Source organism: Tenrec ecaudatus, chromosome 17, assembly GCF_050624435.1.
Source record: "Tenrec ecaudatus isolate mTenEca1 chromosome 17, mTenEca1.hap1, whole genome shotgun sequence".
NCBI classification, from domain to species: domain Eukaryota; kingdom Metazoa; phylum Chordata; class Mammalia; order Afrosoricida; family Tenrecidae; genus Tenrec; species Tenrec ecaudatus.
The window spans coordinates 30,425,680-30,448,472 of record NC_134546.1 but is presented as its reverse complement, the minus strand read 5'-3'; the positions used below and the strand labels follow the sequence as shown (position 1 = coordinate 30,448,472).

The window sequence follows — 22,793 nt, the reverse complement described above, 5'->3', positions numbered from 1 at the left end:
TCAGTTCTTATCACTATGCAGCCATTTCTCTTATGCAAAGACTCCCGCAGAAGCAATAAACCAAATCAACATAAGGTGGTAAAGATAAAATAACAATAGAAAGATAAAATACAGATAATGAGGAAAGACCCTGCATCATTAAAAAAGCCAAGCAAGGAATTTCTGTCCTAAAACAAGTGGAAATACTTAACCCAGAACAAATCAAGTTGGGTCTATAGGGAGGTCAACTGGCCAAGTTTTTTTTTTTAAACTGGCCAAGTATTATAAAGAACTCTGCCAATAGGTTGTTTGAGACTCTGCCTGTGGCTAGAATGGATCAGCCAGCAACTCAGTCTTAACTAGATACTCTGCAGATGGGTTTGGCCTCCCACTGTCTTCCATAACCACCTGCAAATTGGGTGTGTATAACTTTAGCTCCAATACTCTTCCCATTGCCATATATGAATTGAATTGTTATCTTTGGGTCATACAAGCTGTGTGTTTCTTCCATGTCAAGTTAGTTGACTCCTCACATAGATGGTTGCTTGTTCGAATACAAGCGTTTAAGACCCCATACACTATTCTGATTGAGAGCCGGGCACCATCTACTTTCTTCGCCACACTTTGCTGTAATACCCTTATCTTCAGTGACCATTTCATGAAGGTGAGTATCTAGCAGGGTCATGTTATCAGAACTAACTGTTCTTGAATTGGTGCTAGAGTTTATTAGGAACCCAGACTATCTGCCTGTCCATGGGATTTGCATGTCTTAGGTTCACTTTGGGGTTGCAATATGACAAAGACGAATGTTTCGTATTCTTATACTGATGGCATTTAGGTTATTTCCATTGTCTTCCTATTGTCAATAGTTTGCACTGAGTATGGTTCTGCAGGTCATAGGGCCCAGTCATCTATTTTGTTGTCTTCCGTTTTTGTTTGCTTTTTGTTATTTGGTATTGTGTTTGTGATCTGTTTTAGTTTGCATGTCTGTATTAAATTTGTCCCTGTTTTCTCGATGATCTTTATAACTGGGATTTACTTTTAGTGTATGGCAAGAAATTTGGAGGCTAGCTCCTGGCCAATCGACTAGAAGATTCATATTTGTACCCATTCCAAAGAAAGCTGACTCAAGAGAAGGCAGAAATTTAGAACAATATCATTAATATCACATGCAAGTAAAATTTTGCTGAAGATCATCCAACAGTTTCAACAGTACATTGACAGGGATTTGCCAGAAATTCAAGCTGGATTCAGAAGACATAGAACAAATAACATTGCCAATATCAGATGGATCTTGGCTGAAAGCAGAGATGTTGACTTGTGTCTTACTGACTGCAAAGGCTTTAGTCTGTGGACCATAACAAATGACATGGATAGCCTTGAGAAGAAAGAGAATTCCAGAGTACTTAATTGTGCTAAGGCAAAAGCTATCCATGGATCAAGAGACCCGTAGGAACAGAACAAGGAATACTGCCTAGTTTTGAATCAGGACAGGTGTATAACAAAGTTGTATCCTTTCATCATACTTAGTCTGTATCCTCAAAAAATAGATCGAGAAGATGGACTGTATAAGGACAAATGAGACATCAGGATTGGAAGAATATTCAGATGACACAACTTTGCTAAAAGTAGGGGACTTGAAGCACTTGAAGTGAAGATCCAGGATTGCAGCCTTCCATATGGATCGCAACTCAGTGTGAAGAAAACATCCTTACAACTGGATAAACAGGTAATGTGAAATGGAAAAGAGATTGAAGTTGTCAAGGATTTTGTCTCTACATCAAGACTCATGGAAGCAGTAATTGAGATCATATGATGCCCTGCATTTGGGTAAATCTGCTCAAACCTCTTTAAAGTGCTGAAAAGCAAGGATGTTACTTTGAGAACTAAGGTGCCCCTGATGCAATCCATGACATACAAGTATTTTAAGTACAAGTATGAATTACCTTACATGCATAAGTATGAATTACCTTATATGCATGTGAAAGTTATACATTGAATAAGAAAGACCAAAGAAGAATCGATGCATTTGAATTGATGATGATGGTGAAGAATATTGAAAGCACCATGGATGCCAAAAGAACAAACATCTGTCTTGGAACAAATCCAAATTGCTCCTTAGAAGTGAGGGTGGTGAGACTTAGTCTCATATACTTTAGACAGGAGACCAGTCTTTGGAAAAGGACATCATGCTTGGTAAAGCAGAAGGGCAGCAAAAAGGAGGAAAACCCTTGAGAGGGATTGACAGTGGCTCAGTCCATCAACAATAGACCTAAACATGACAATTGTGAGGATGACACAGGTGTTTTATTCTCTCGTACACTGGGTTGATAGGAGTTGGAACCAACTCAATGGTCCTAAAAACAAAAGTCCTTTGTGATATTGTGTTATTTATTTGGTTCTGGTATGATGGTACCCGTTTTTATTTTTTACTCTTGATATTTGCACCTTCTTTTCCTTTGCACTTTCTTTTGCTCTGGTGGCGTAGTGGGTGTGCATTGATTGGGCTGCTGGCTGCAAGGTCAGCATTTTGAAACTACCAGCTGCAACTTAGAAAGATAGGGTTTTCTATTCCTTTAAAATGTGCGTGTTATCTCTGCAGGTTTGTCTAAATAAGAGGCTGGATGAACTATCTGGAGGAAAAACAACGGAACCGGCAGTTCCGGTGGGGGGGGCATGGGATAGGGAGAGGTGGGGGGGTAAGGAAGTGGTGTTAACAAACCCAGGGACAAGGGAACAACAAGGGATCTAAATTGGTGGTGAGGTGGGTGTGGCAGGCCTGGTAGGGAATGATCAAGGGTAAGGTAACAAAGAGGTATAGCTGAAACCCAGGTGGGGACGGAGCATGATTAGTGGGACAGAAGGAAAGTCAAGGGAAATAGAGGAAAGAGCTAGGAGGCAAAGGGCATTTATAGAGGTCTAGACAAAGACGTGCATATGTAAATATATATATGACAATGGGGAAATAGATCTATGTGCCTATATTTATAGGTTTATTATTAAGGTGGTAGAAGGACCGTGGGCCTCTACTCAAGCACTCCCTCAATGCATGAATACTTCTATTAAATTGGCATTCTATGATGCTCACCCTCCCGACACAACCGCTGAAACCAAAGCGGGTGAATAAGCAAATGTGGTGAAGAAAGCTGATGGTGCCCGGCTATCAAAAGGGATAGTGTCTGGGGTCTTAAAGGCTTGAAGGTAAACAAGCGGCCATCTAGCTCAGAAGCAACAAAGCCCATATGGAAGAAGCACACCAGCCTGTGCGATCAGGTGTTGAAGGGATCAGGTATAAGGCATCATTAAAAAAAAAAAATCTTTCCATAGTGAATGAAGGGGAAAGTGCAGAGTGGAGACCCAAAGCCCATTTGTTGGCCACTGGAGATCCCCTTGCAGAGGGATCTAGGGGAGGAGATGAGTCAGTCAGGGTGCGATGTAGCACTGATGAAGAAAACAGCTTTCCTCCAGTTCCTAAATGCTTTCTCCCCGCCCACTATCATGATCCAAATTCTTCCTTGCAAGTCTGGATAGAGCAGAGGATGTACACTGGTGCAGATAGGAGCTGGAGGCACAGGGAATCCAGGGCGGATGATACCTTCAGGACCAGGGTGTGAGGGATGATACTGGGAGGGTAGAGGATGAGTGGATTGGAAAGGGAACTGATTACAAGGATCTACTTGTGACCTCCTCCCTGGGGGATGGACAACAGAAAAGTGGGTGAAGGGAGATGTTGGACAGGGAAAGATATGACAAAATAATTTATAAATTATCAAGGGCCCATGAGGGAGTGGGAAGCGGGGAGGGAGTGAAAAAAAAAAGAGGACCTGATGCAAAGGGCTTAAGTGGAGAGCAGATGCTTTGAAAATGAGGGCAAAGAATGTACAGATGTGCTTTATACAATTGATGTATGTATGGATTGTGATAAGAGTTGTATGAGTCCCTAATAAAATGTTAAAGAAAAAGAAAAATGGAATTAAAAGATTAAAAAAATAGTTACAGTTGAGGAACCAATCACAGTGATCAACGTACAACCCCATCTACCCACCCAGGAGGACGAACAACAGAAACATTATGAAGGGAGACAGCAAACCATGTAAAACATGAAAATAAAAATAATTCATAAATTATCAAGGGTTCATGAGGGTGGGATGGAGATGGAGGGAGGGGAAAAAAGAGGAGCCTGATACCAAGGGTTCAAGCAGAAATGCTTTGGAAATGATGGGAACATGTACAAATGTGTTTGATACAATTGATGTTTGGATTGTGATAGCTGCAAGAGCCCTCAAAAATGATTAAGATAAAACATTTAAAAATAATTTTTTAAAAGTCTTAGAAACTCTCAGGGATGGCTCTACCCTGTCGCACGGGGCCACTAGGAGTTCGAATTGACACAAAGGCAGTGAGTTTGGTTTTGTGAGTTAGGTTTGCCAGTGGTTTGTGACTTTTGTTGATCCTTTCAGAGAACCGACTTCTAAGTTTTTATTTATTGCTTTTCTGATTTATTTATGCCCTAATCTTGATTTTTCTTTTGTTTATTAAAGATTTATTTTGTTAATGTCATTCTAATTGTTGAAGATACTGGTTTTTAATGTGTTGATTTTGATTTCCCTCTTGATGTGCATGTTTGTTTTTTAATCATTTTATTGGGGGCTCTTAAAAGTTCTTGTCACCACCATCCATCCATCCATCCATCATGTCAAGCACATTTGTACATTTGTTGTCATTATTTTCAAAAACTTTTTTTTTCTACTTGAGCCCTTGTTATCAGCTCATTTCCACCCCCAGCCCCCCATGAACCCTTGATAACTTACACATTTTTTTCATGCCTTAAACCAACCGCTGTCTCCCTTCACCCGATGTGCATTTTTATTACTATAAATTGCGCTTGAGTACTGTTTTTGCTGTGTCCCAAAGGTTTGGTATGCACTGTTTTGTTCTCATTTGTTTTAAGGAATTTTAACTTTTCATTCCCGATTTTTTTTCAATTACCTAGTGGTTTTAAAGCAGGGTGTTGTTCAGTTTCTATGTATTTGATTTTTTTCCCTTGCTCTTTCTGTTATTGATTTCTGATTTTCTAACATTTTGATTGAGTCATAATTAATATAGCCCTTCTAGCCATAATCCCTTATGGGACATAGTTCTGGGCTTCATACACCTGTGGCTTTAATCCTATGTTAAAGGGCATTGTTTGTTAACAAACAGAAATAGGGTGAGATTAATACCTGACTTTAGTAGAGGGTGTAAGTCAGGCCATCCTCTTTGTTTAATGGTTATGTTGGTTACTGTTTCTTGTAATGGATGTAAGGAATTGTATGCTATAGCTGCGTGGAGTGGCCTGGGAAAAGCCTCGCTGGCTAAGATTAGTAGGAGCGCAGTGCCTACTGGAACCATCTTGCCAGAGGCCCCAGGTCATATGTGCATAAAAAGATTTGGTCCAGGAATGGCGAATAGATGATCACATTTGGAGATTATTAAAAAGGTGAAGGGTTAGTGTAATTTGATTGCATATTGATATTCAGTGTAACTCCCACCAAATGACCTTTATACCTACAAGGGTCTATTAGAAGGTGAGGGAAGATCCTGGTGGGATTCACTTGTGAGTCGTTGTGAACAAGATTCCCTGCAATATCATCCTGCTGTGTATTAAATGAGCCTGAGAAGCAGGGGTGGCAGCTCATCACTGGCATCAGCAGGAGTGTGGAGCTAGACCTCCGGATCCAGCATCTGTCTCATCTTTCCCTGACCTTCGGGTTTTGGACTGAACAGCACCATGTGAGGTATTTCCTCAAACTTCGTGCGTTTCTGTGGAACACTGCAAGGCCTTTCAGAAGCCGGGGAATATACTCAGGGGAGGAATTGGGGATTGCAGTCAAGAAACTTGACATTAGCTCACTAATTGGTTTTTTCATTGCTTCAATTCTATTGCTTTGCTCTGTCATTGTTTATTTATTTATTGCTTTGTTCTTTTAAAGTGTTGCCTAACTCTATTAATATTGTCTGGATTTCTAGTTTTGCTGTTGTAAGGATTTTAATTTTCTTTTTTTCCGTAGCTCAACTTTTTTCGTTGTTCATTGAATGTAGCTGAACATCTTTCCTCGGATTTCTTTTTCTGCTAGTTCTAGTGCCTTCTTTAAACATTTCCTTGGGTTTTGTGAATTGGCCTGTCTCCTGCTTCTTCATGTGGATAGAGATGGGCTGTTGTCTCTATGACATTGTGTTGTAGCTGGTCGGGTTGGGAGGGTGACTGGATCGTGTGGGGATAATTGATTCATCAATTGGTGTATGAAAAAAATACTAGAAACCACAAAACAAAAAGCAAAACAAAAGGGAGATGAAGCAATGGATCAGACTGTTGGTGAGTATTAAGTGGGTGAAATGGAAGTCCTATAGTCCACAAAAGGGAGAGGAGAAATCAAAGAGCAGGTGAAGGACAAACTATTGAGGTAGTTTAGTGAAGGGGTGGAGTCTAGCCTGATGACCTCATTTGGAGGTGCTCAGGATATAAATAGTTCACTGGAGGTGGGAGACATGCTCAGTCCCTGAGAAGACATTCCTGATGGCAAGCCACATGGAGACAGGCTGATGACAGCCAGAGCCTTGGAGCTGGAGAAGCCACATGGACCCCTGTCCATGCTGAGATGCTTCCACTGCCACTGGATCCCTAGGACTTCCCAACCACCGGCCTGTGATCATCCTGCATTCGGTCGTTGCATGTGTTTCATGAGTCTGGTATCAGACGTATGGGCTACATTCAGACTTGATCTGGAATAGGCTGGGATAGTTTTCTCAATATACAATTGCTCTTGACTATAAACCTCTTTCTTATACACATATGAGTGTATGAATTTGTTTCTCTAGTCTACCCAGAGTAGCACAGCATCTGAATAATAGTTTAACCTGTTGAATACAAACTTACTGAACTGAAAGGTAATCCCCATCTAATACACAATAGAAAGTTTGTTTAAAACATACATACATAAAAAAAAACATACATACATAGACATGTATGTGTGTGTGTGAGTATGTATATATATAATAGTGCTGCTTGGCAGGCTCTCCTTTAGCCTCAGGGGAAAGTAGGGTATATATCTCTGCTGCGGCTCCACCGGTTTAGGACAGAAGAAGGACTTTTGTTTTCCTTTGTTGTGAAGTCTCAGGCCACAGGCAGTAGCTGTGCCATTATAGGGAAGTGTGCTGGCACCCTCACGTCGTCAGCCCTGTCAGATCAGTGAGGGGAAAAAAAGTTGTAAAAATGAAACTAGAAAAGAGAAAAGCCCACACATTCTGTAGCCCTCGTTCACATGCTAGCATGAGCAGCCTGGATCTTCTTGGAGTACTCGGGAACCTTGGGGAAATTGCTGTTTTGACCTGAGGTCTACTCTCCTCCCAGGCCTGCGGCACAGTCCACCCCTTCTATCCTCAACCTCCAGATGTGGAGGATGTGCAGTTTGTGTGCTCCCTTGATTTAGCTCTTATCTTGCCTTCCAAGATTCCAGGGACCTGTTTTTTTCTTCCCTGTTAGTTTTGGCTATATTTTCCTAGAGAGGGCTTTAGTTGAGCGTGTGCCTAGACAGACAGCCGTCTTGATCTGTGTCGTAGTTACATCATTTCATATCCACTTGATAGAGTGAAGCTGTGGAGTTTAGCCTGTCAATCAGGTCACAGCCTGATGACGCCTCCTACTGGTTGTGGCCTTCTCATGAGGATTGTGGGAACGTCTCTGCCTCTCTGGAGGCAAGACACACTTTCTCTCTGCTTCACCTTCCTGTTGACAAGCCATGAGAGGATGAGTAGGCACACTCAGAGAGCTGAAGGAGCATTACGACAGCACTGAGCTGCTTCTACTGCCACTGGATCTACAAGACTTTTCACCTATTGACCTGTGATCTTCCTGCATTCGACATCATTGCATATGCTGCATGAATCTGAAGAGGAATTTATGGACTAATGTCAGACATATGGGCTAATATTGGACTTCTGGACTTGATCTGGACTGGGCTGGCATGTTTTCTTAATATACAGTTATAAAAACTCTTTCATATACATAAATGAATGTCTCTGGATTTCTCTAGTCAACCCAGACTAACACAACCTGGAAGATGCTTTTTAAAAGTAAAATCACCATAACAAAGGTAACCATTTTAAGTGTACAGGTCAGTGGCATTAAGTTACATTCACAATGTTTTCTAACGACTGCTACCTCTCTAGAGCTTTTTCATCACCCAAATAGAAACTCCTACCCATTTTCATTCCCTTTCGATTGGCAACCTCTAATCTGCTTTCTGCCTGTATGGGTGGTTTATTCTGGATGGCTTATATAAATGGAATTATATAATAGTTTATGTAGCCTTTTGTGCTTATTTCAGTTTTGTGTAATGTTTTCAAGGTTCATCTGTGTTATAGCATGTATCTAAACTTTATACCTTTCTGTACCTAGGTGATAATTTCGTTGTGTTTTGTCCATTCATTGGGGCTGGTTCTACCTTTTGGCTTGTAATACTGTGAAACCATGTGTTCAAGTTTTGTGTTGAACAGCTATCTTCAGTTCTTGGGGAAATGTGTTGGAACAAAATAGCTTGATCATATTCCATATTGAACTTCTTGAACTCCAGAATAGTTTTGATACTTATTTCTCTGGGAAAAGGTAAGCATTAAAAGAAGAAAAGAAAAGGTAAGCATGTTTCATACATTTGAGTCATTTTCTTTCCTTCTTTCACAAATTGTTCATTTATAAAAATGAGATTTTGGTCCATGTCTTTTTACAGCTTATCACCAAACATCAGCCCTATAGCTGCAATTTTATTTTCTCCAAAACTAGCCAAAGGTGGGTCTCTTCATTAACCTTTCAGGGCAGATCTTTCCTGATGAAAAGAGCTAGATTTAAATAACTCTGACCCCCTAGGATCCTCCAGAGCTCTCCCGAGTTCTACAGCCTGGTTGAGATCACTTTCCATTGTGGGTGCTCACACGGCTGCTGCTTTGCATGCGTCCCACCAAAAGACAAACTGACTTCAGGGACCAGCACGGCTTCTTCATTCTTTGATTCAGTTAAATAATTTGATGAATGAATGAGCCAACGAAACTAAGCAAATAAAATTGGACCCTGCTCTCTTTCAAGGCGTGTTGATGATGCTGTTGGCTCAGTGTTGGATTGCTAATCTAAAGGAAGGTCAGAGGTTGAAGTTCACCCATGCTCGCTGCTCCATGGGAAAAGGAAGCAGCTATTTACTCTCACATCGATTGGAAATCCCACATAGGGTCTATATGATTTGGAATCAAATGGATTGTTTTCTCTTCGGTAAATCCCTCCCAAACCACTTATATTACAGGCCCACAATCTTCACTTACACCCTTTACGACTTGACTCCTGTCTGAAACTGCCTAGAGAGGACTTGTTTCCCGGGTGCACCCTTTCCAATGTCCTTGTCAAGGTTTCCCTCTCTCATCGGGTTTAGCCTCAGTGCTGCCGGGAGGAGAGTTTTGTGTATGTGCTATCATGACACAACTGCCATCAAGAGCTGGTGAGCCTGAGTCAGGAGTTAAGGAGCCTGAGTTAAGGAATTTCTGTTGATCTAAGTTCACTTACATTTTTTTTTCCAGATGGTGAAACAATTTTATTTCAGTTGTCTTTAAAAGCACAAAGACACTTGTTCTTTATATAAAAACAGTAGATCTTTTCAAGAAAAAAACAAAAACCCATTATATGGTATCAATTAGGTTGGTTTGGGAAAAAAAAAATCACATCTGGACTGATTCCTAAAACAAGTATTCTACCACTCGGCATCTTTTGGTTCTTAGAGTACAGGTTACTGTCGTTCAGCTCCTTGCTCCTGCATGCTTGCACATCTGACTCCGTGTACACAGATTCATCGATCACTAGTGCTCCATTGGCTCATCAGCCTTTTCTGCAGGCTCATCTGAAGGCTGAGCAGGCTGGGCCTTTCTCTGTGGTCTTTCTTCAAGACCTTCCAGGAATGGAGAAACATCATCATCATCATAGATTGGTTCACTTACATTTTTATTCTACCATCTTAAATCTGATGCTTAGTCAATTTAGTGAATTTTAAAGTTTTTCTCTTTTTTAGTGTAAAACAAGTTATTACCTTTTTATAATACTGATTTTTGTGCAATATTTGTCCTTTTAATATTAATTCATTTTCACATAGTGTCTTTCGCATCCATCCGTATGATGAGGTATTTTTTTAAAAATCATTTTATTGGGGGCTCAGACAATACTTATCATAATCCATACATACATCAATTGTATAAAGCACATTTGTACATTTGTTACCCTCATCGTTCTCAAAACATTTACTCTCCACGTAAGCCCCTGGCATCAGCTCCTCATTTTCCCCCCTGGACTCATACAACTTTTATCACAACCCATACATCCATCCATTTGTACATTTGTTGCCATCATCATTCTCAAAACAGTTTATTTCTACTTGTATCAGCTCATTTTCCCCTCCCCCTCCCTCTCTCATGAAACCTTGATAATTTATAAATTATTATTTTTTCATGTCTTACACTGACCAATGTATCCCTTCACTTACTTTTTTGTTGTCCATCCCCCAGGAAGGAGGTTATGTGTAGATCCTGGTAATCGGTTCCCCCTTTTTACCCCACCCTCCCTCCACGCTCCCAGTATCGCCACTCTCAGCACCGGTCCTGAAGGGATCATCTGTCCTGGATTCCCTGTGTTTCCAGTTCCTATCTGTACCAGTGTACATCCTCTGGTCTAGCCAGATTTGTAGTCACCAGGGATTCTAGTACAAACCTAGGGATTGTTATAGGAGAGAGCTTCCAAACACTAGTAGAAATTGTCCTTATCTTTTCATTCTATTTTTCCACAATTTTTCGGAAGCTGTCATATTATTGATAGGGTAAACATTAGGCTGCTAACCATAGGTCAGCAGTTCAAAACCACCAGTTGCTCCTTAAGAGAAAGCTGGAAGCTGTCTGCTCCCATAAAGATTTTGCCTCAGGGACCCTATATCTATGAATCAGAATTGACTTGATGGCAGTGGGTTTGTGTGTTGGTTATACTGTTGAGCTAAGGTCAACAATACTCTCACCCATGAAGGGTAAAGGTTTGTGGGAGAGCTAGGGAGGGACTTCTGGCAGCATGGAGACATATTCTTGGGAGGTTGTATTTTTATGGATATTTGTATTTTCAACAAGACTTTAATAATTCTGTAGTGATAAGTGCTTTTTCTATTGAATACTGCTTGTTTTCACCATTATACTGGACATGTTCAGTAGCTTGTAAAGCCTAATATGTTGAGGACTTTACTGATGGCGTCATAAATTGTTGAATGCCCACATTGTATTCACACGCCATCACCTTCTACATGTCTCAGGACTCTATACAAAAGGTCTTTTTTCAAACAAATCCAAGTTCTCTTGTGTATGTGTGGCTCATGAGAAAGGATAATTTGGGTGTTATCACAAATTATTGATTTCTCTCATTCATTTTACTTTCTATCAGATTACTTGACAGTCAAACAGCTCTTTCCTGTTATTTATAAAGAAAAGATTAAAATACCAGTAACTTCTTCCAATTACCCAAAGTGATTATCTTTCCTTGGGTGTCTATATCTACTGCCTCTGAGTGCATTCTGACTTCTAGCAACCCCCCATAGGGGCTTCTGAGGCTATACATCTTTATGAAAGCAAATATTCTCATCGTTCTCCCAAAGAGTGCCTGTTGGATTTGAACCACCAATCTTTTAATTGGTAGTCCAATGCTTACCTGACAGCGCCATCATGGCTGCTATAAAACTCAGAACTCACTTCCACTGAGTGGATTCAAACTTATGGTTGCCCTGTAGGGAAGACTAGAACTGCCTCTTGGGTTTGTGAGACTTTAAAACTTTGTAGGAGTAGACAGCCTTATCTTCCTCTTGCTGAGCACCTGGGGGCTCAAATCACTGCCCTTGTGGTCAGCAGCTCCATGTATAAGCTGCTATGCCACCAGGCCTCCCCAAAGACTTAGCTTATTATTAAAACTATTTTTTAGAGAGTTGTCGGGTTGGGTTGCTAGTAACAGAGCCGAGATGCTGCGCAATCTACAAGCTCTGCGTCAGATTGCCCAAAGGACCATTAAGTACTGCTTCACGCAGACAGTTTGAGAATAAAGTTTCAGAGAATCAGAAGCTATTTCAGGAGAACAATGGGATTCCAGTGCATCTAAAGGGTGGAGCGACTGACGCCCTGCTGTATAGAGCCACCATGGTTCTTACAATCGGAGGAACAGCATATGCCATCTATCAGTTGGCTGTGGCTTAATTTCCCAAGAAGCAGGATTGACTTCAGTTTATCCTTCCAGCAGTTGGTTCTGTTTAACTCAGTGCTCTATGGACCAGTAAATAAATAACAGCTCTTCTTTGGGGATCAATATTTATTGACTTGTACTAACTGCCACCAATAAAGCAGTCTTTACCATGAAAAACAAACAAACAAACAATTTTTTAGAATACAAAGTACTTGAGTGATAAATTTATTCTCAAGCCTAGAGGCCATTAAAATTAGAATTTGTATTTGTTAGGATTCCTTGTGAATAAGAAAATATACTTGCTCTTTTTCTTCTCTGGGATTTCCTAAATGTAATCATTTTGCATTGAGAAATTAATTCTAACAAACTTTTAGATGACCAAATTCATATTCCGCCTTGGAGAGACTCATGGCTAATGTATTGTATACATAGGTTTAGAGTGGAGAAACCTGGCAGCATAGCACTTTACCCCCAGGCAACAAAGGCAAGCTCCCCAGTTGGGGCAAACTGATCTTGTATACCATCTGTTGCGCTGCAATGTGTAGAGCAGGGCATTTCTATGATATTTTGAGTCTAGTCACGAGGAATCAAGAAATGAGTCCCATGGAAGGGAGCTGCGTTAGTCTGGGTTGACTAGAGAAACAAATTCATAGACACTCGTATGTAAAAGAGAACTTTATATCAAAGAACAATTGTACTTTAAGAAAACATCCCAGCCCAGTCCAGATCAAGTCCATAAGTCCAATATTACCCCACATGTGGATACTAGTCCATAAATTCCTCTTCAGACTCATGCAGCCATGTAATGATGCCGAATGCAGGAAGATCACAGGCCAGTGGGTGGAAAGTCTTGTGGAACCAGTGGTAGTGGAAGCATCTCAGAGCTGGTGTGGGTCTCCCTGTGGCTCCTCCAGCTCCAAGGCTCTGTTTCTATCAGTGTAGCTCCATGTGGCTTGTCAACAGGAAGACAAAGCTACGAGAGAGTGTGTCTGCCCTCCAGGGAGCTATTTATCTCCTTCACATCTCCCAACGAGGTCATCACATTGCAACGTGATGGACAAGCTAGACTGCACACCTTTGCAAGTTGACAGGAGATTATGTAACTGCCACAGGAGAGTTCTACAAAATAACTTTTCTGCAACCCTCAGAAATATGCAGATCATAAACATCAAGTGGGGAATCCAGGGTGGATGATCCATTCAGGACCAGTGGTGTGAGTGGAGATGCTGGGACGGTGGAGGGAGGGTGGGTTGGAAAGGGGGAACTGATTACAAGGATCTACATGTGACCTCCTCCCTGGGGGATGGACAACAGAAAAGTGGGTGAAGGGAGACGTCAGACAGGGCAAGATACGACAAAATAATAATTTATAAATTATCAAGGGTTCATGAGGGAGAAGGGGAGTGGGGAGGGAGGTGGGGGAATGAGCTGATGCTAGGGGCTTAGGTGGAGAGCAAATGTTTTGAGAACGATGAGGGCAATGAATGTACAAATGCGCTTTACACAATTGCTGCAAGTATGGATTGTGACAAGAATTGTATGAGCCCTAATAAAATGATAAAAACAAAGAAATATCAAGGGGGGGGCTGCTGGGGAATTGAGCTTGAGCTCAGTTGGAGACTACAGAAACAAAGATAATGTATGATCCTGGATTGGCTCCTTTTCCCAAGAAATACGTTCTTGAGACAGGTGGTGGAAATTAAATAGGATCCTGGAGTGAAGGCTAGAGAGGAGGGTTTAAAACTATCTCGGCAATTTTTTTTAAGTTTGAAATTTTTGAGGGGAAAAAAGATGAAATTGACTCCTTCACACAATCCTGTTTCTGGCAATGTCAGCTTTTTTAAAAAAAATATGTTTTTATTAGAAAAGAATACTTGTTTTCGACAACTTAGTATCAGTGAAGTAAAACATGAGAGTTCTCCTCTAAATTCTTTCTAGAGTGGGTAATTTGGTGTGCTTTTTCAGATTTTACAAATAATTTTTTGTTCTGAAAGCAGAGCCTGTATATATAATTTAATCGCATCCTTCTCGGTATTCATGAGTTATCATTTATCCACTCTAGTATGATGCCGTTAGGTAGTTTCCAATTTTTCCTTAAAAATTAGGTCAAAATTCAGATTGTAATTAGTCACCTCATATGTATGTAAGAGTTGGACAATGAATAAAGAAGATCAAAGAAGAATTGATACATTTGAATTACAGCACTGACGAAGAATATTGAAAGTACCGTAAACTGCTAAAGGACAGACAGATCTGTCTTGGTACATGTACATCTTTAGAAGCAAGAATGGGGAGGCTTCGTCTCACGTACTTTAAACATGTTGCCAAGAGAGGCCAGCCTTGGAGAAGGATGCCATGTTTGGTAAAATAGAGGAGCACTGAGAGGGGGGCGAGGTTCTGAACAAGATGGATTGACACACAGTGGCCACTGGGCTCAAACGTTAAGCAAATGGTGAGGAGGAGCAGGAGCTAGCAGGGTTTGGTTCGGCGGTCCAGCGTTGCTGTGAGCCGGGGTCACCAACTTGATGGCACCCAACCACAGCAATTCACGAAGCATCACTGACGGTAAGAGTGTGATGCAAAGTCTGGTGAAATCAGGTGATGCTCGACTGTCGAGGAGTAGTGTCTAGGGTCTTGAAAGCTTGTCTTAAAATCAGCAGCCATCCAAGTGAGGCGACAGCTAGCTAAGCTCGCAGCGAAACACCCTCAAGCCGCTGACCAGGAATGCATGTGAGCAGCCTTGCCCACAGACAGAGTGCTGCTGAGAGAGTTGGGGTTGGCGCAGTGGTGGTGCACTTGGCTGCGACCCGAATGGTCTGTGTTTTGAAACCACCAGCCACTCAGCAGGAGGAAAATGGGCTTGCTATTCCTGTCAACAGCTCCTGTTTCAGAAACCCACAGCGGGATCACTAAGACTTGGCCTTGACTCGATGGCAGTGAGTCCGGTTTGGTTGTAGTGAGAGGTCCCTGTAGAAGCACATCCTCTTTGGTAAAGTGGAGGGTCGAGGAAAAGAGGGAGCCCCTCCACGAGATAGACGGACACAGTGGCTGCATCGATGGGCTCCGACACAGGAACGGTTGTGAGGGTGGGGCAGGACCGTGCAGTGGTTTATGCAGTTGTGCACAGAGTCACTGTGGGTCAGAGTCGATTCAACGGCACCCAACAATAATAACAATAGCTAGGTTAACGTTTAACATCTTATCATTTGCTTTCTTTTTAACCCATTCTTCATTTGTTCCATTTTTATTCCAGGCTTTTTGTTTTGGAATGAAAAAAAAAGTAACCAATGTCACGAAACAAGTGGCATTGATATAGAGACCAAACCCACTGCTACCAAGTTGATTCCAACTACCAAGTGCCCCTAGAGGACAGGCCCTGTGGATTTCCAAGAGGGGAGCAAAGAGTCTTGTTTTTCTCCCTTGGACAGGTTGGGGGTTTTGAACTTCTGACCTAACAGTTAGCAGCCAAATGCCTAACTACTCTGTGCCACGAGGGCTCTTGCTGAACTAGTTGTAGTGAGCACCTGTTTGAAAGTCAGTCTTTACACATTTATGCTAGTATTTTTAGGGAAGCGATGTCTACAAGTGGAATGATCAGGTCATGGATTTTGTATGTTTGCCAATATTGATAGATACTTCCAAATTTCCCTCCCAAATAAGTTGTTCTCATTTACTGTGCTGCCCCTGGTGATTTGGTGAAAATTCTCCATTTACCATTCCTGTATACGATCTTAGATTTTTCCCCTCTGTAGAAGATAAAGTGAGCCCTTTGGAGTGTGGTACGGAACTTATAATGGCTACTTTACAAAGTATAACTGGGCAGTGACCTTTCTAGTGAGAATTTCACCACCTATAATCCAAAGGTTGTAAAAGGTTAAATGTAATAACCTTGTCAAAACATGCCCAGCAGTCTCATCCAGTGGAAATGAGTCATTCAGGAAGGTGAATATTGGTTAAGATGGTAAAGGAGTAGCAATTTAACAGTGTAGTCCCAGCAGAGGCATGTGTGATGCAAGGATGCATTGTTCAGGGCCCTGCACAGCCAGCTCAGAACCTGCAGGGAAGGGAAGCCGGACTGCCACTCCATCTCCAGCCAGAGCAAGTATCCAAGGTCCACCCCTCAGGTTTTTCATCGCTTCAGGGAAGAAAGGGCCCGAGGAACATGAACTTGACCGGCGGCCTGGCTTTAGCGTTAGAGGATGCACTCATTCACCCTCCAGGGAATGAACATCAAACCCTGGTGTTTTACAGGTCAGAGGACTGAGGCCAAGTGAATTCTGGTTGATTGCCCAAGGTTCCGATGTAGTGAACGGCACTGCCCGCTTAGTGCTAAGGGCTTCTATCCCCGCCCTGGTACAATGCTACATTGCTGGCTACGTGTCACATTTGTTAGTCATGTCCCCCTCAGGGAGACGGCTCAATTCTGAGGGAAGTGCCCTAACACACGTGATCGCCTCTGAGTGTCTGAAGCGAGCTGGCGGGGGACTGTGTGCCCAGTATGGACTCAGAGAATCCAGGCTGAAACGAAGGCGGCGAGAATATATGTGGGTTATTTCTGGATGCCAAGAAGCAGCATGGGGAGGCTCAGACAGGCCGAGGGGACCTCCAGTTCGCTTTCCTCGAGCACCGTGCTGGAGATCGCAGAAGAACCCCGAACACACTGTGCACTCCGTCCATTTCCCAAAGGCCAACGGCTGCAGATTTGAAAATGAGTCAAGGAAGATTTAAAGGACGCCGAGAACATTAGAAAATGAGTCAGTTTTCTGAAAGTGCAGCTTTGGGTTTTATTTCAACACGCTTCCTTAACAATCACTAACCCAACCCCATCACTGATTGGATTGTCCAGGGAAGGAATCTGCTCCCACCTGGCCCACATCACAGAGCACATGCCCCTAGCAGCGCAGTGTGTGATGCTCACTGTATTTCATAGGCGAAGGGCCCACACCTCACTCCCGTCTCCAGCGGCTCCCTCTCTCCACACCTATGCTGGGCTGGGCTTTCTTCGCTAAGCACCAAGAGAGAGAATCTAAGCGACAGAGTGGCTGTGTGCTTGAAGCGACATCATCTCGGGGTAAAGAGACAGTGAAACTCAACCTATTGCTTCTTGTAGCAGTGGGTCTGGGAAGAAAGCCTGGCTCCCCCAGCCAGAGAAGGGGTCACACCCCTCTTTGGGGCCCATAGAGCAGACCAAGGAGGGGGAGGAGCAGGAAAAGAGGTGGCCTGGATTCATATGGCCTGAGCTCAAGTTCGGGCCAACATTTCTACCAGCTGAGTACGTACAGGTGGGTCGCGTAACCTGTCTAAGCTCTCCTCTCTCCATCACGCACGTCATCTCGCGCCAGAAGCCGAGAAGCCCACCTGCCGGCATGCTGAATGAGCTGATGTGACATTTGAAAACCCGACCCATGACTCAGGTAGTCAGGTAGAGGCTAACGGAAGGGAGAAGAGAGGCCGAGGGAGAAATGGGGAGTGAAAAGCGGAGAAGAAAGGGGAGGTGTGACAGGAGCACCAACAGCTGACCAAGCACGGCCACCTCTGAGGATGAGAGCGCTGGGTGCCATTTCTGGGCATGGGGGAAGGCTCAGACGAGGACATATTGGCCGGGTTCCCTTGTCGTCTCAACTACACAGAGCGATCATTAGACACAGGTGGGAGCTAGTCACTGGAAGAGTTCTTAAGAAATCAATATTCAGACCAATTATCACGGTCACGTCCATGGAACTGATTTTGATTCGTAGGATCATCGGAAAGGCCTCTTCATTCTTGCCTCGTCTCTGCACAGGAAACAAATGGCCGAGGGAGTTCCTAGCTGGGCCCCGGCATGGGTCTTCCTGCTTCCTTAAGCCACCGAAAACTTGAACCAGGTGGTATGGTTGTACTCCTCCCCAGGTCTCAGCAGCACAGGAGGGAAGTGGGGCTGTAAAGGAGGCGACACAAGTTACACTTGGACAGCTCAGGTCTGAGTAAGAAATGCCCCTGGACTGGACGGGGCTGGATTCTAGACCAGCATTCTCTAGCACAGACGCTGCTACAGGACAGGGACAGCTTGAGCCCGAAAGAAGATAAACCTTACCACCAAGCAAGACTTTCTTGATGAAGCAGTGTGTTGATTTACATATTGCTTCTTATCATGGACTCACGCTTTGTGGCGCATTAAGCCCAACCAAACTCGCTGCCATCAAGTCAATTTTGATTTACAGTGAGAGTAGAATTTAGAGTTGAACAGATTAGAACAGGCCCCGTGGGGTTCCGAGACTGTAATTCCTTATGGGAGTAAAAAGCCTCATCTTTTTCCTGCCGAGCAGCTTGGTGGTTTGAACTGCTGACCTTGTGGTTAGCAGCCCAACACATAATCCATCTCGTCACCAGGGCTCTTTTGCAGAACCTGAGTCTAGTCAAAAGCTAGAAGTGAAAGTTAGGAAAAAGTAGGAAGAGAAGATATGAAGAACCATATGAAAATGACCAGTGCAGAAAATGACCAGGTATTAATGAAAAAAAGCATTCAATTAGATTAAGTCTTTGAAGTTCAAAATTTTTTAAATTTAAAGAATGTTAGTAATGTGGAGGGTTCCCTGTGTTTGGCTTGTCTTACAGAAGTCAACAAATAGGAGTCTATGAATCACAGGGGGGCTGTGATGTAGTATGATTTTGGACACAAGCCAGGTGGTGGGCCACCTTACCTGATTGACAGCGTTGGGCCAATTCTGGGTCTCAAGGCAGAAGCCGCTGTGCTTGGGGTAGACGGCTCCACTCTTCCCCTTGAGCGTGCCGTCCAGGAAGTTGGCTGTATAAAACTGGACACCGGGCTGGGTGGTGTACACTTCCAGGACCCGCCCACTGCCGGCGTGATGGACCCTGGGGATGAAGCAGGCCGCCTGTGAGTCCCGGGCAGAAGAGCAGGCGGGAGGAGCCAGGGCCAGGCAGCCACAGTGCGGGGACTAGACATATGGAGTAGAGGAAGGGCGGGAGAGCGCGAGGGAGGAGTCTCTTGGCCTCCTGCGCTGGGGAAGTCATGAGTTTAAAGGATCCTCACCAAAAACTTCTCGCTCTAATCTCGGCTTTGGAGAGGAGGAAAATAGACAACCTCCCCCCCACCCCCCCAGCCAGATATGGGTGGTGGCGGTTGGCCAGGTTGGAGCGAGGTAGCTTTAGGGTCCTGGAGGGGCTAGGGTTCTCTTTGATACAAAGCAGGAGCTCTCTGTGTGGCCTGGTTGACAACCAGCCAGGCCTTGTGAAACAGATGAGACACTTCTGAATTAAACTGTCCCACCCTCCCACCATGCACACGCACACATACACCACACACACACACACACCCCAACTGGGCTTCGAGCAGGCTACTCTGATTAGTCCAGACTTAGGCCTCCACTAGAGTCAATGCTTCCTTTATTTTTGGTAAAAATAAGTGAGACCGGGGCTGTACTGTACTCGATGTGAGAAGGAGAGAGGTAAGGAGAGAAGTAAGGACTGGGTCTTACCATCTCACCAAGCGGCAGAACTGCCATCAAGTCACTCCTGACTCATGGCGACCTTGCAGGACGCCGTAGAGCTGCCCCTGCAGGTTCCTTAGAGTGTAACTCTTTACAAGAGTGGAAACCAATGGTTTGGAACCACTGAGCATATCCACCACGCCACCGGGGCTCCAGGGCCAGAAAACATACATTAAATACTTAAATATCTCCATAATGTGTCGTCAATCGAGATTTTCAGGGGAAGTCCCGGGTTTAACTATAGGGAGGAAAGGCAAGCTGACAATCTTCAGTGGGGACAGTGAGGACAGAAAGGCCCCTACGTAGAAAGTGGAGCTCCAGCCTGGATGGGCTGGGTCCCCAGTGGGGCACTGACAGAGAGAAGGTTTTTTGAAATTCTGTTTCCTTTAGAGATTGGATCCTTCTCTCTGCCTAGGAGGATGCATTAAAAAATATTGCAACCCAAGCACCGGAGCCACAACTAAACAACAGTAGCAACATGTGCAGCGCGCAACACGTCTCCCATCGAGGTCTGTGCACTTCTGGAGCCTGCGTCCTTCTCTGCAATTCTGCCCTAGAGCCTTTCCCCACCTCTTCCATTTATTCTTGTCAACAGGGCAGTTTCGGCCGCCCGGAGGGGCTCTAGCCGGGCTTCTCTTCAATGGCCTTTGGGTTTGGGGACAGAACGACGTGCGTAGGGGGCAGATGGGGAGAAGTTTCCCACGGATAGCCCCTGCTGGCCTTGAAGGAGAACAGATGCCTTCTGAGAAAAACAACTTCTTTGTTGCGACTCGCCTGGCTTTTCCTTACCAATGGAGCTGTCAATTCCTAAAAAAGTCCTTCCCAATAAGTGTCCGCCACTGTCCCGTGTCCTTTGAGAAAATCTATCAAGATGCCCCTTGAAAATCTCAATAAACTGTCGCCATAACCGCCTCAGCCAAGGCCGACTTCGGCCTTGAACATAACTGGTTCAGCAAACCCCTTGGGGGGCTACTGCCTTGATTGGACTTTTCCCTGAAGGTTCCCTAATGCAATTAAGCAAGTGTCTTAACGAGAGACCTTGTCTGCAGATTGCAGGGACACGGGTAGACATGTTTTGTTGGGAATAATCTTGTGCGTGTGTGAGCGGGAAGTCTAGCAATGATGCTTTTGGGCCCACCCTCATATTTAAAAGCCATTCATTCAACAGTCATTCACTATTTGCTCGTGTCAGGCATGATATTGGTGTTAGGATAGAGATGGGGGGGTGCCATGATGAACTAGCACGCGGACGTTGGGATTTAGTGACAAGGTGGGAGCGGGCAGCACCTATGCCTGTCAAGGCCGGATGCAGCGAGTGAGCACGGACCGAAGGACGCGTAGCCTCCACCACTCCTGGAAGCAGGCGGGGAATGAGTGACAACCTGAGAAAGCACCGAGGGCTGAGTGGTGGTGTGGGGGGTGTCGTGGAACAAGCCAGAGGTGCTTCGGTCAGTAGGAATTCAGGAGCACACAGAGCAGGGATTTGAGGCAGAAGGCACAGGAATAACAGCCTACCGGCGAGGGAGGAGGAAGGTCAATTCCAAACTCTCCCTGTACAAATGGGAGCTCTGAAAAGAAACGGGATGTGGTCGCTTGAGTGGTTAAGCATTCGACTGCAAGCTAAACGACTGACCAGTTGCAGCAGAAGACCGGCCTGGTGATCTGCTTCCCACGAACATCCCAGCCTTGGACATCCCCTGGGGCACAGTTCTACTTACGCATGGCTAAGCTTCACCGCCAACTGAAGGCCACTAACAGCAGCAGCAGCAGCAGCGTGGCGAGTGACGCCGACATGGCCACATCAAAAAGCTCCGCCATTAGGATTTGCCGTCCCTTCTTCCCTAGACAGGCTGAAAATGAGCAATACCTGACCTTGCACAAAGACGCTTTTCTTTGGATCCCTTCAGACAGAAATTGTGGTCAAAACCATTGATGCGGAACTCCTGCAGGTGTTTTCCCAGCTCCACTGGCTTCCTCAGGTCAAATGCAGTTCCTTGCACTGGAGCAATCTCTCCTGGTGGGACAAGGCAGGAAAGCGTGTTGATGAATACCCAAGTCAAATGTTCACGTATGAAGTTGCCGGTTCAAACCCTCCAGCTGCCCCTCGAGAGAAAGATGAGGCTCGCTGTATGGGAAAGCCTATTGAATGGGGTTGCTATGAGTTGGTACTGACCCAGTGGCAAGGGTTCTACCCTCTGGCTTTCATTTCAATTTATGAAGGAGGTGAGAGCCCGGAAGGAGAATGGATTACTGGGTTTCTTTCCTTATAAGGTACTACCAATCACAAGCTATAAGATGGATTGCAATTCAAGAATCATGCAAGTTTGAAGAGGTACAAACACTGAGGAAGCCATCTCCCTTTAGGGTGAACTTGGATAAAGGATGACGGCTATCTTTGCCATCCCACCATAGGCCCACACAGCAGACATCACCTGGTGGAGATTTCCTGGTGTAGAACTCCAACATCCCAGGGCTCAGCACCAAGCATTAGCACCCGGCAGTGGCTGACCAGAGACTAACAAAGTCCCTGACGGTAGTGATTCTCAAACCACTTCAGGCCATTGGTAGCCAAAGGCATATTGGCTACCCCTCTGGCCCCCTTCACCTCCCTTAATCAGATTCTAGACACCGTCCACATGGAATCAGGAGCTAGCCAAAATAACACCATCACAAATGACCTAATTGGAACTACAGCTCATTTCATAGTTAACGTAGCCCAGGCTAAACTGGGAGCTCACTACCACCCAGAAAGAAGAGGCAGGGGTGGAGTGCATCTTTTTCTCCCCGAGATCCCTGTGGGCTGAGCCTCCTCAATCTCGGAGTCAGAGCCGTGGCACCAGGGAAGCTGGCAGCAAAGGGACACGAGACAGAATGACAGGCCCGCGGAGCAAGTAAAGCTGCCTGCAGACTGGAGTGCCTCTAGGCACTTAACCCGGGGAGACACGAACCTGCCTGTAAGCGGCTCATAGTCTGGAGGAGGAAGAAACAGACAAGCACCCGCACTTTGGTGATGAGGGCACCAGTGCAGGTGTGGGGAGAGGATTGTAAGG

At 44.4% G+C, this 22,793-nt stretch overlaps 1 protein-coding gene and 1 pseudogene across 2 annotated transcripts in view; one reads left to right on the top strand and one right to left on the bottom strand.

The window, feature by feature from the left end:
* The first annotated feature begins 12,007 nt into the window (after positions 1–12,007).
* Positions 12,008–12,424, top strand: LOC142430396 (cytochrome c oxidase subunit 7A2, mitochondrial pseudogene; annotated as a pseudogene).
* Positions 12,425–16,998: 4,574 nt separating this feature from the next.
* Positions 16,999–22,793, bottom strand: part of GALM (galactose mutarotase) — a 64,285-nt gene continuing 58,490 nt past the window's right edge. The window contains exons 5-7 of one of the 2 annotated variants that reach the window (XM_075535662.1): positions 21,611–21,757; positions 18,934–19,108; positions 16,999–18,170 (exon numbers count right to left, since the gene is read on the bottom strand). In XM_075535662.1, the coding sequence (XP_075391777.1) occupies positions 18,146–18,170; positions 18,934–19,108; positions 21,611–21,757 (347 nt within the window). In that variant the 3' untranslated portion in view covers positions 16,999–18,145. The remainder of the gene's footprint in view (positions 18,171–18,933; positions 19,109–21,610; positions 21,758–22,793) is intronic. The other variant, XM_075535660.1, reaches the window with a different exon arrangement.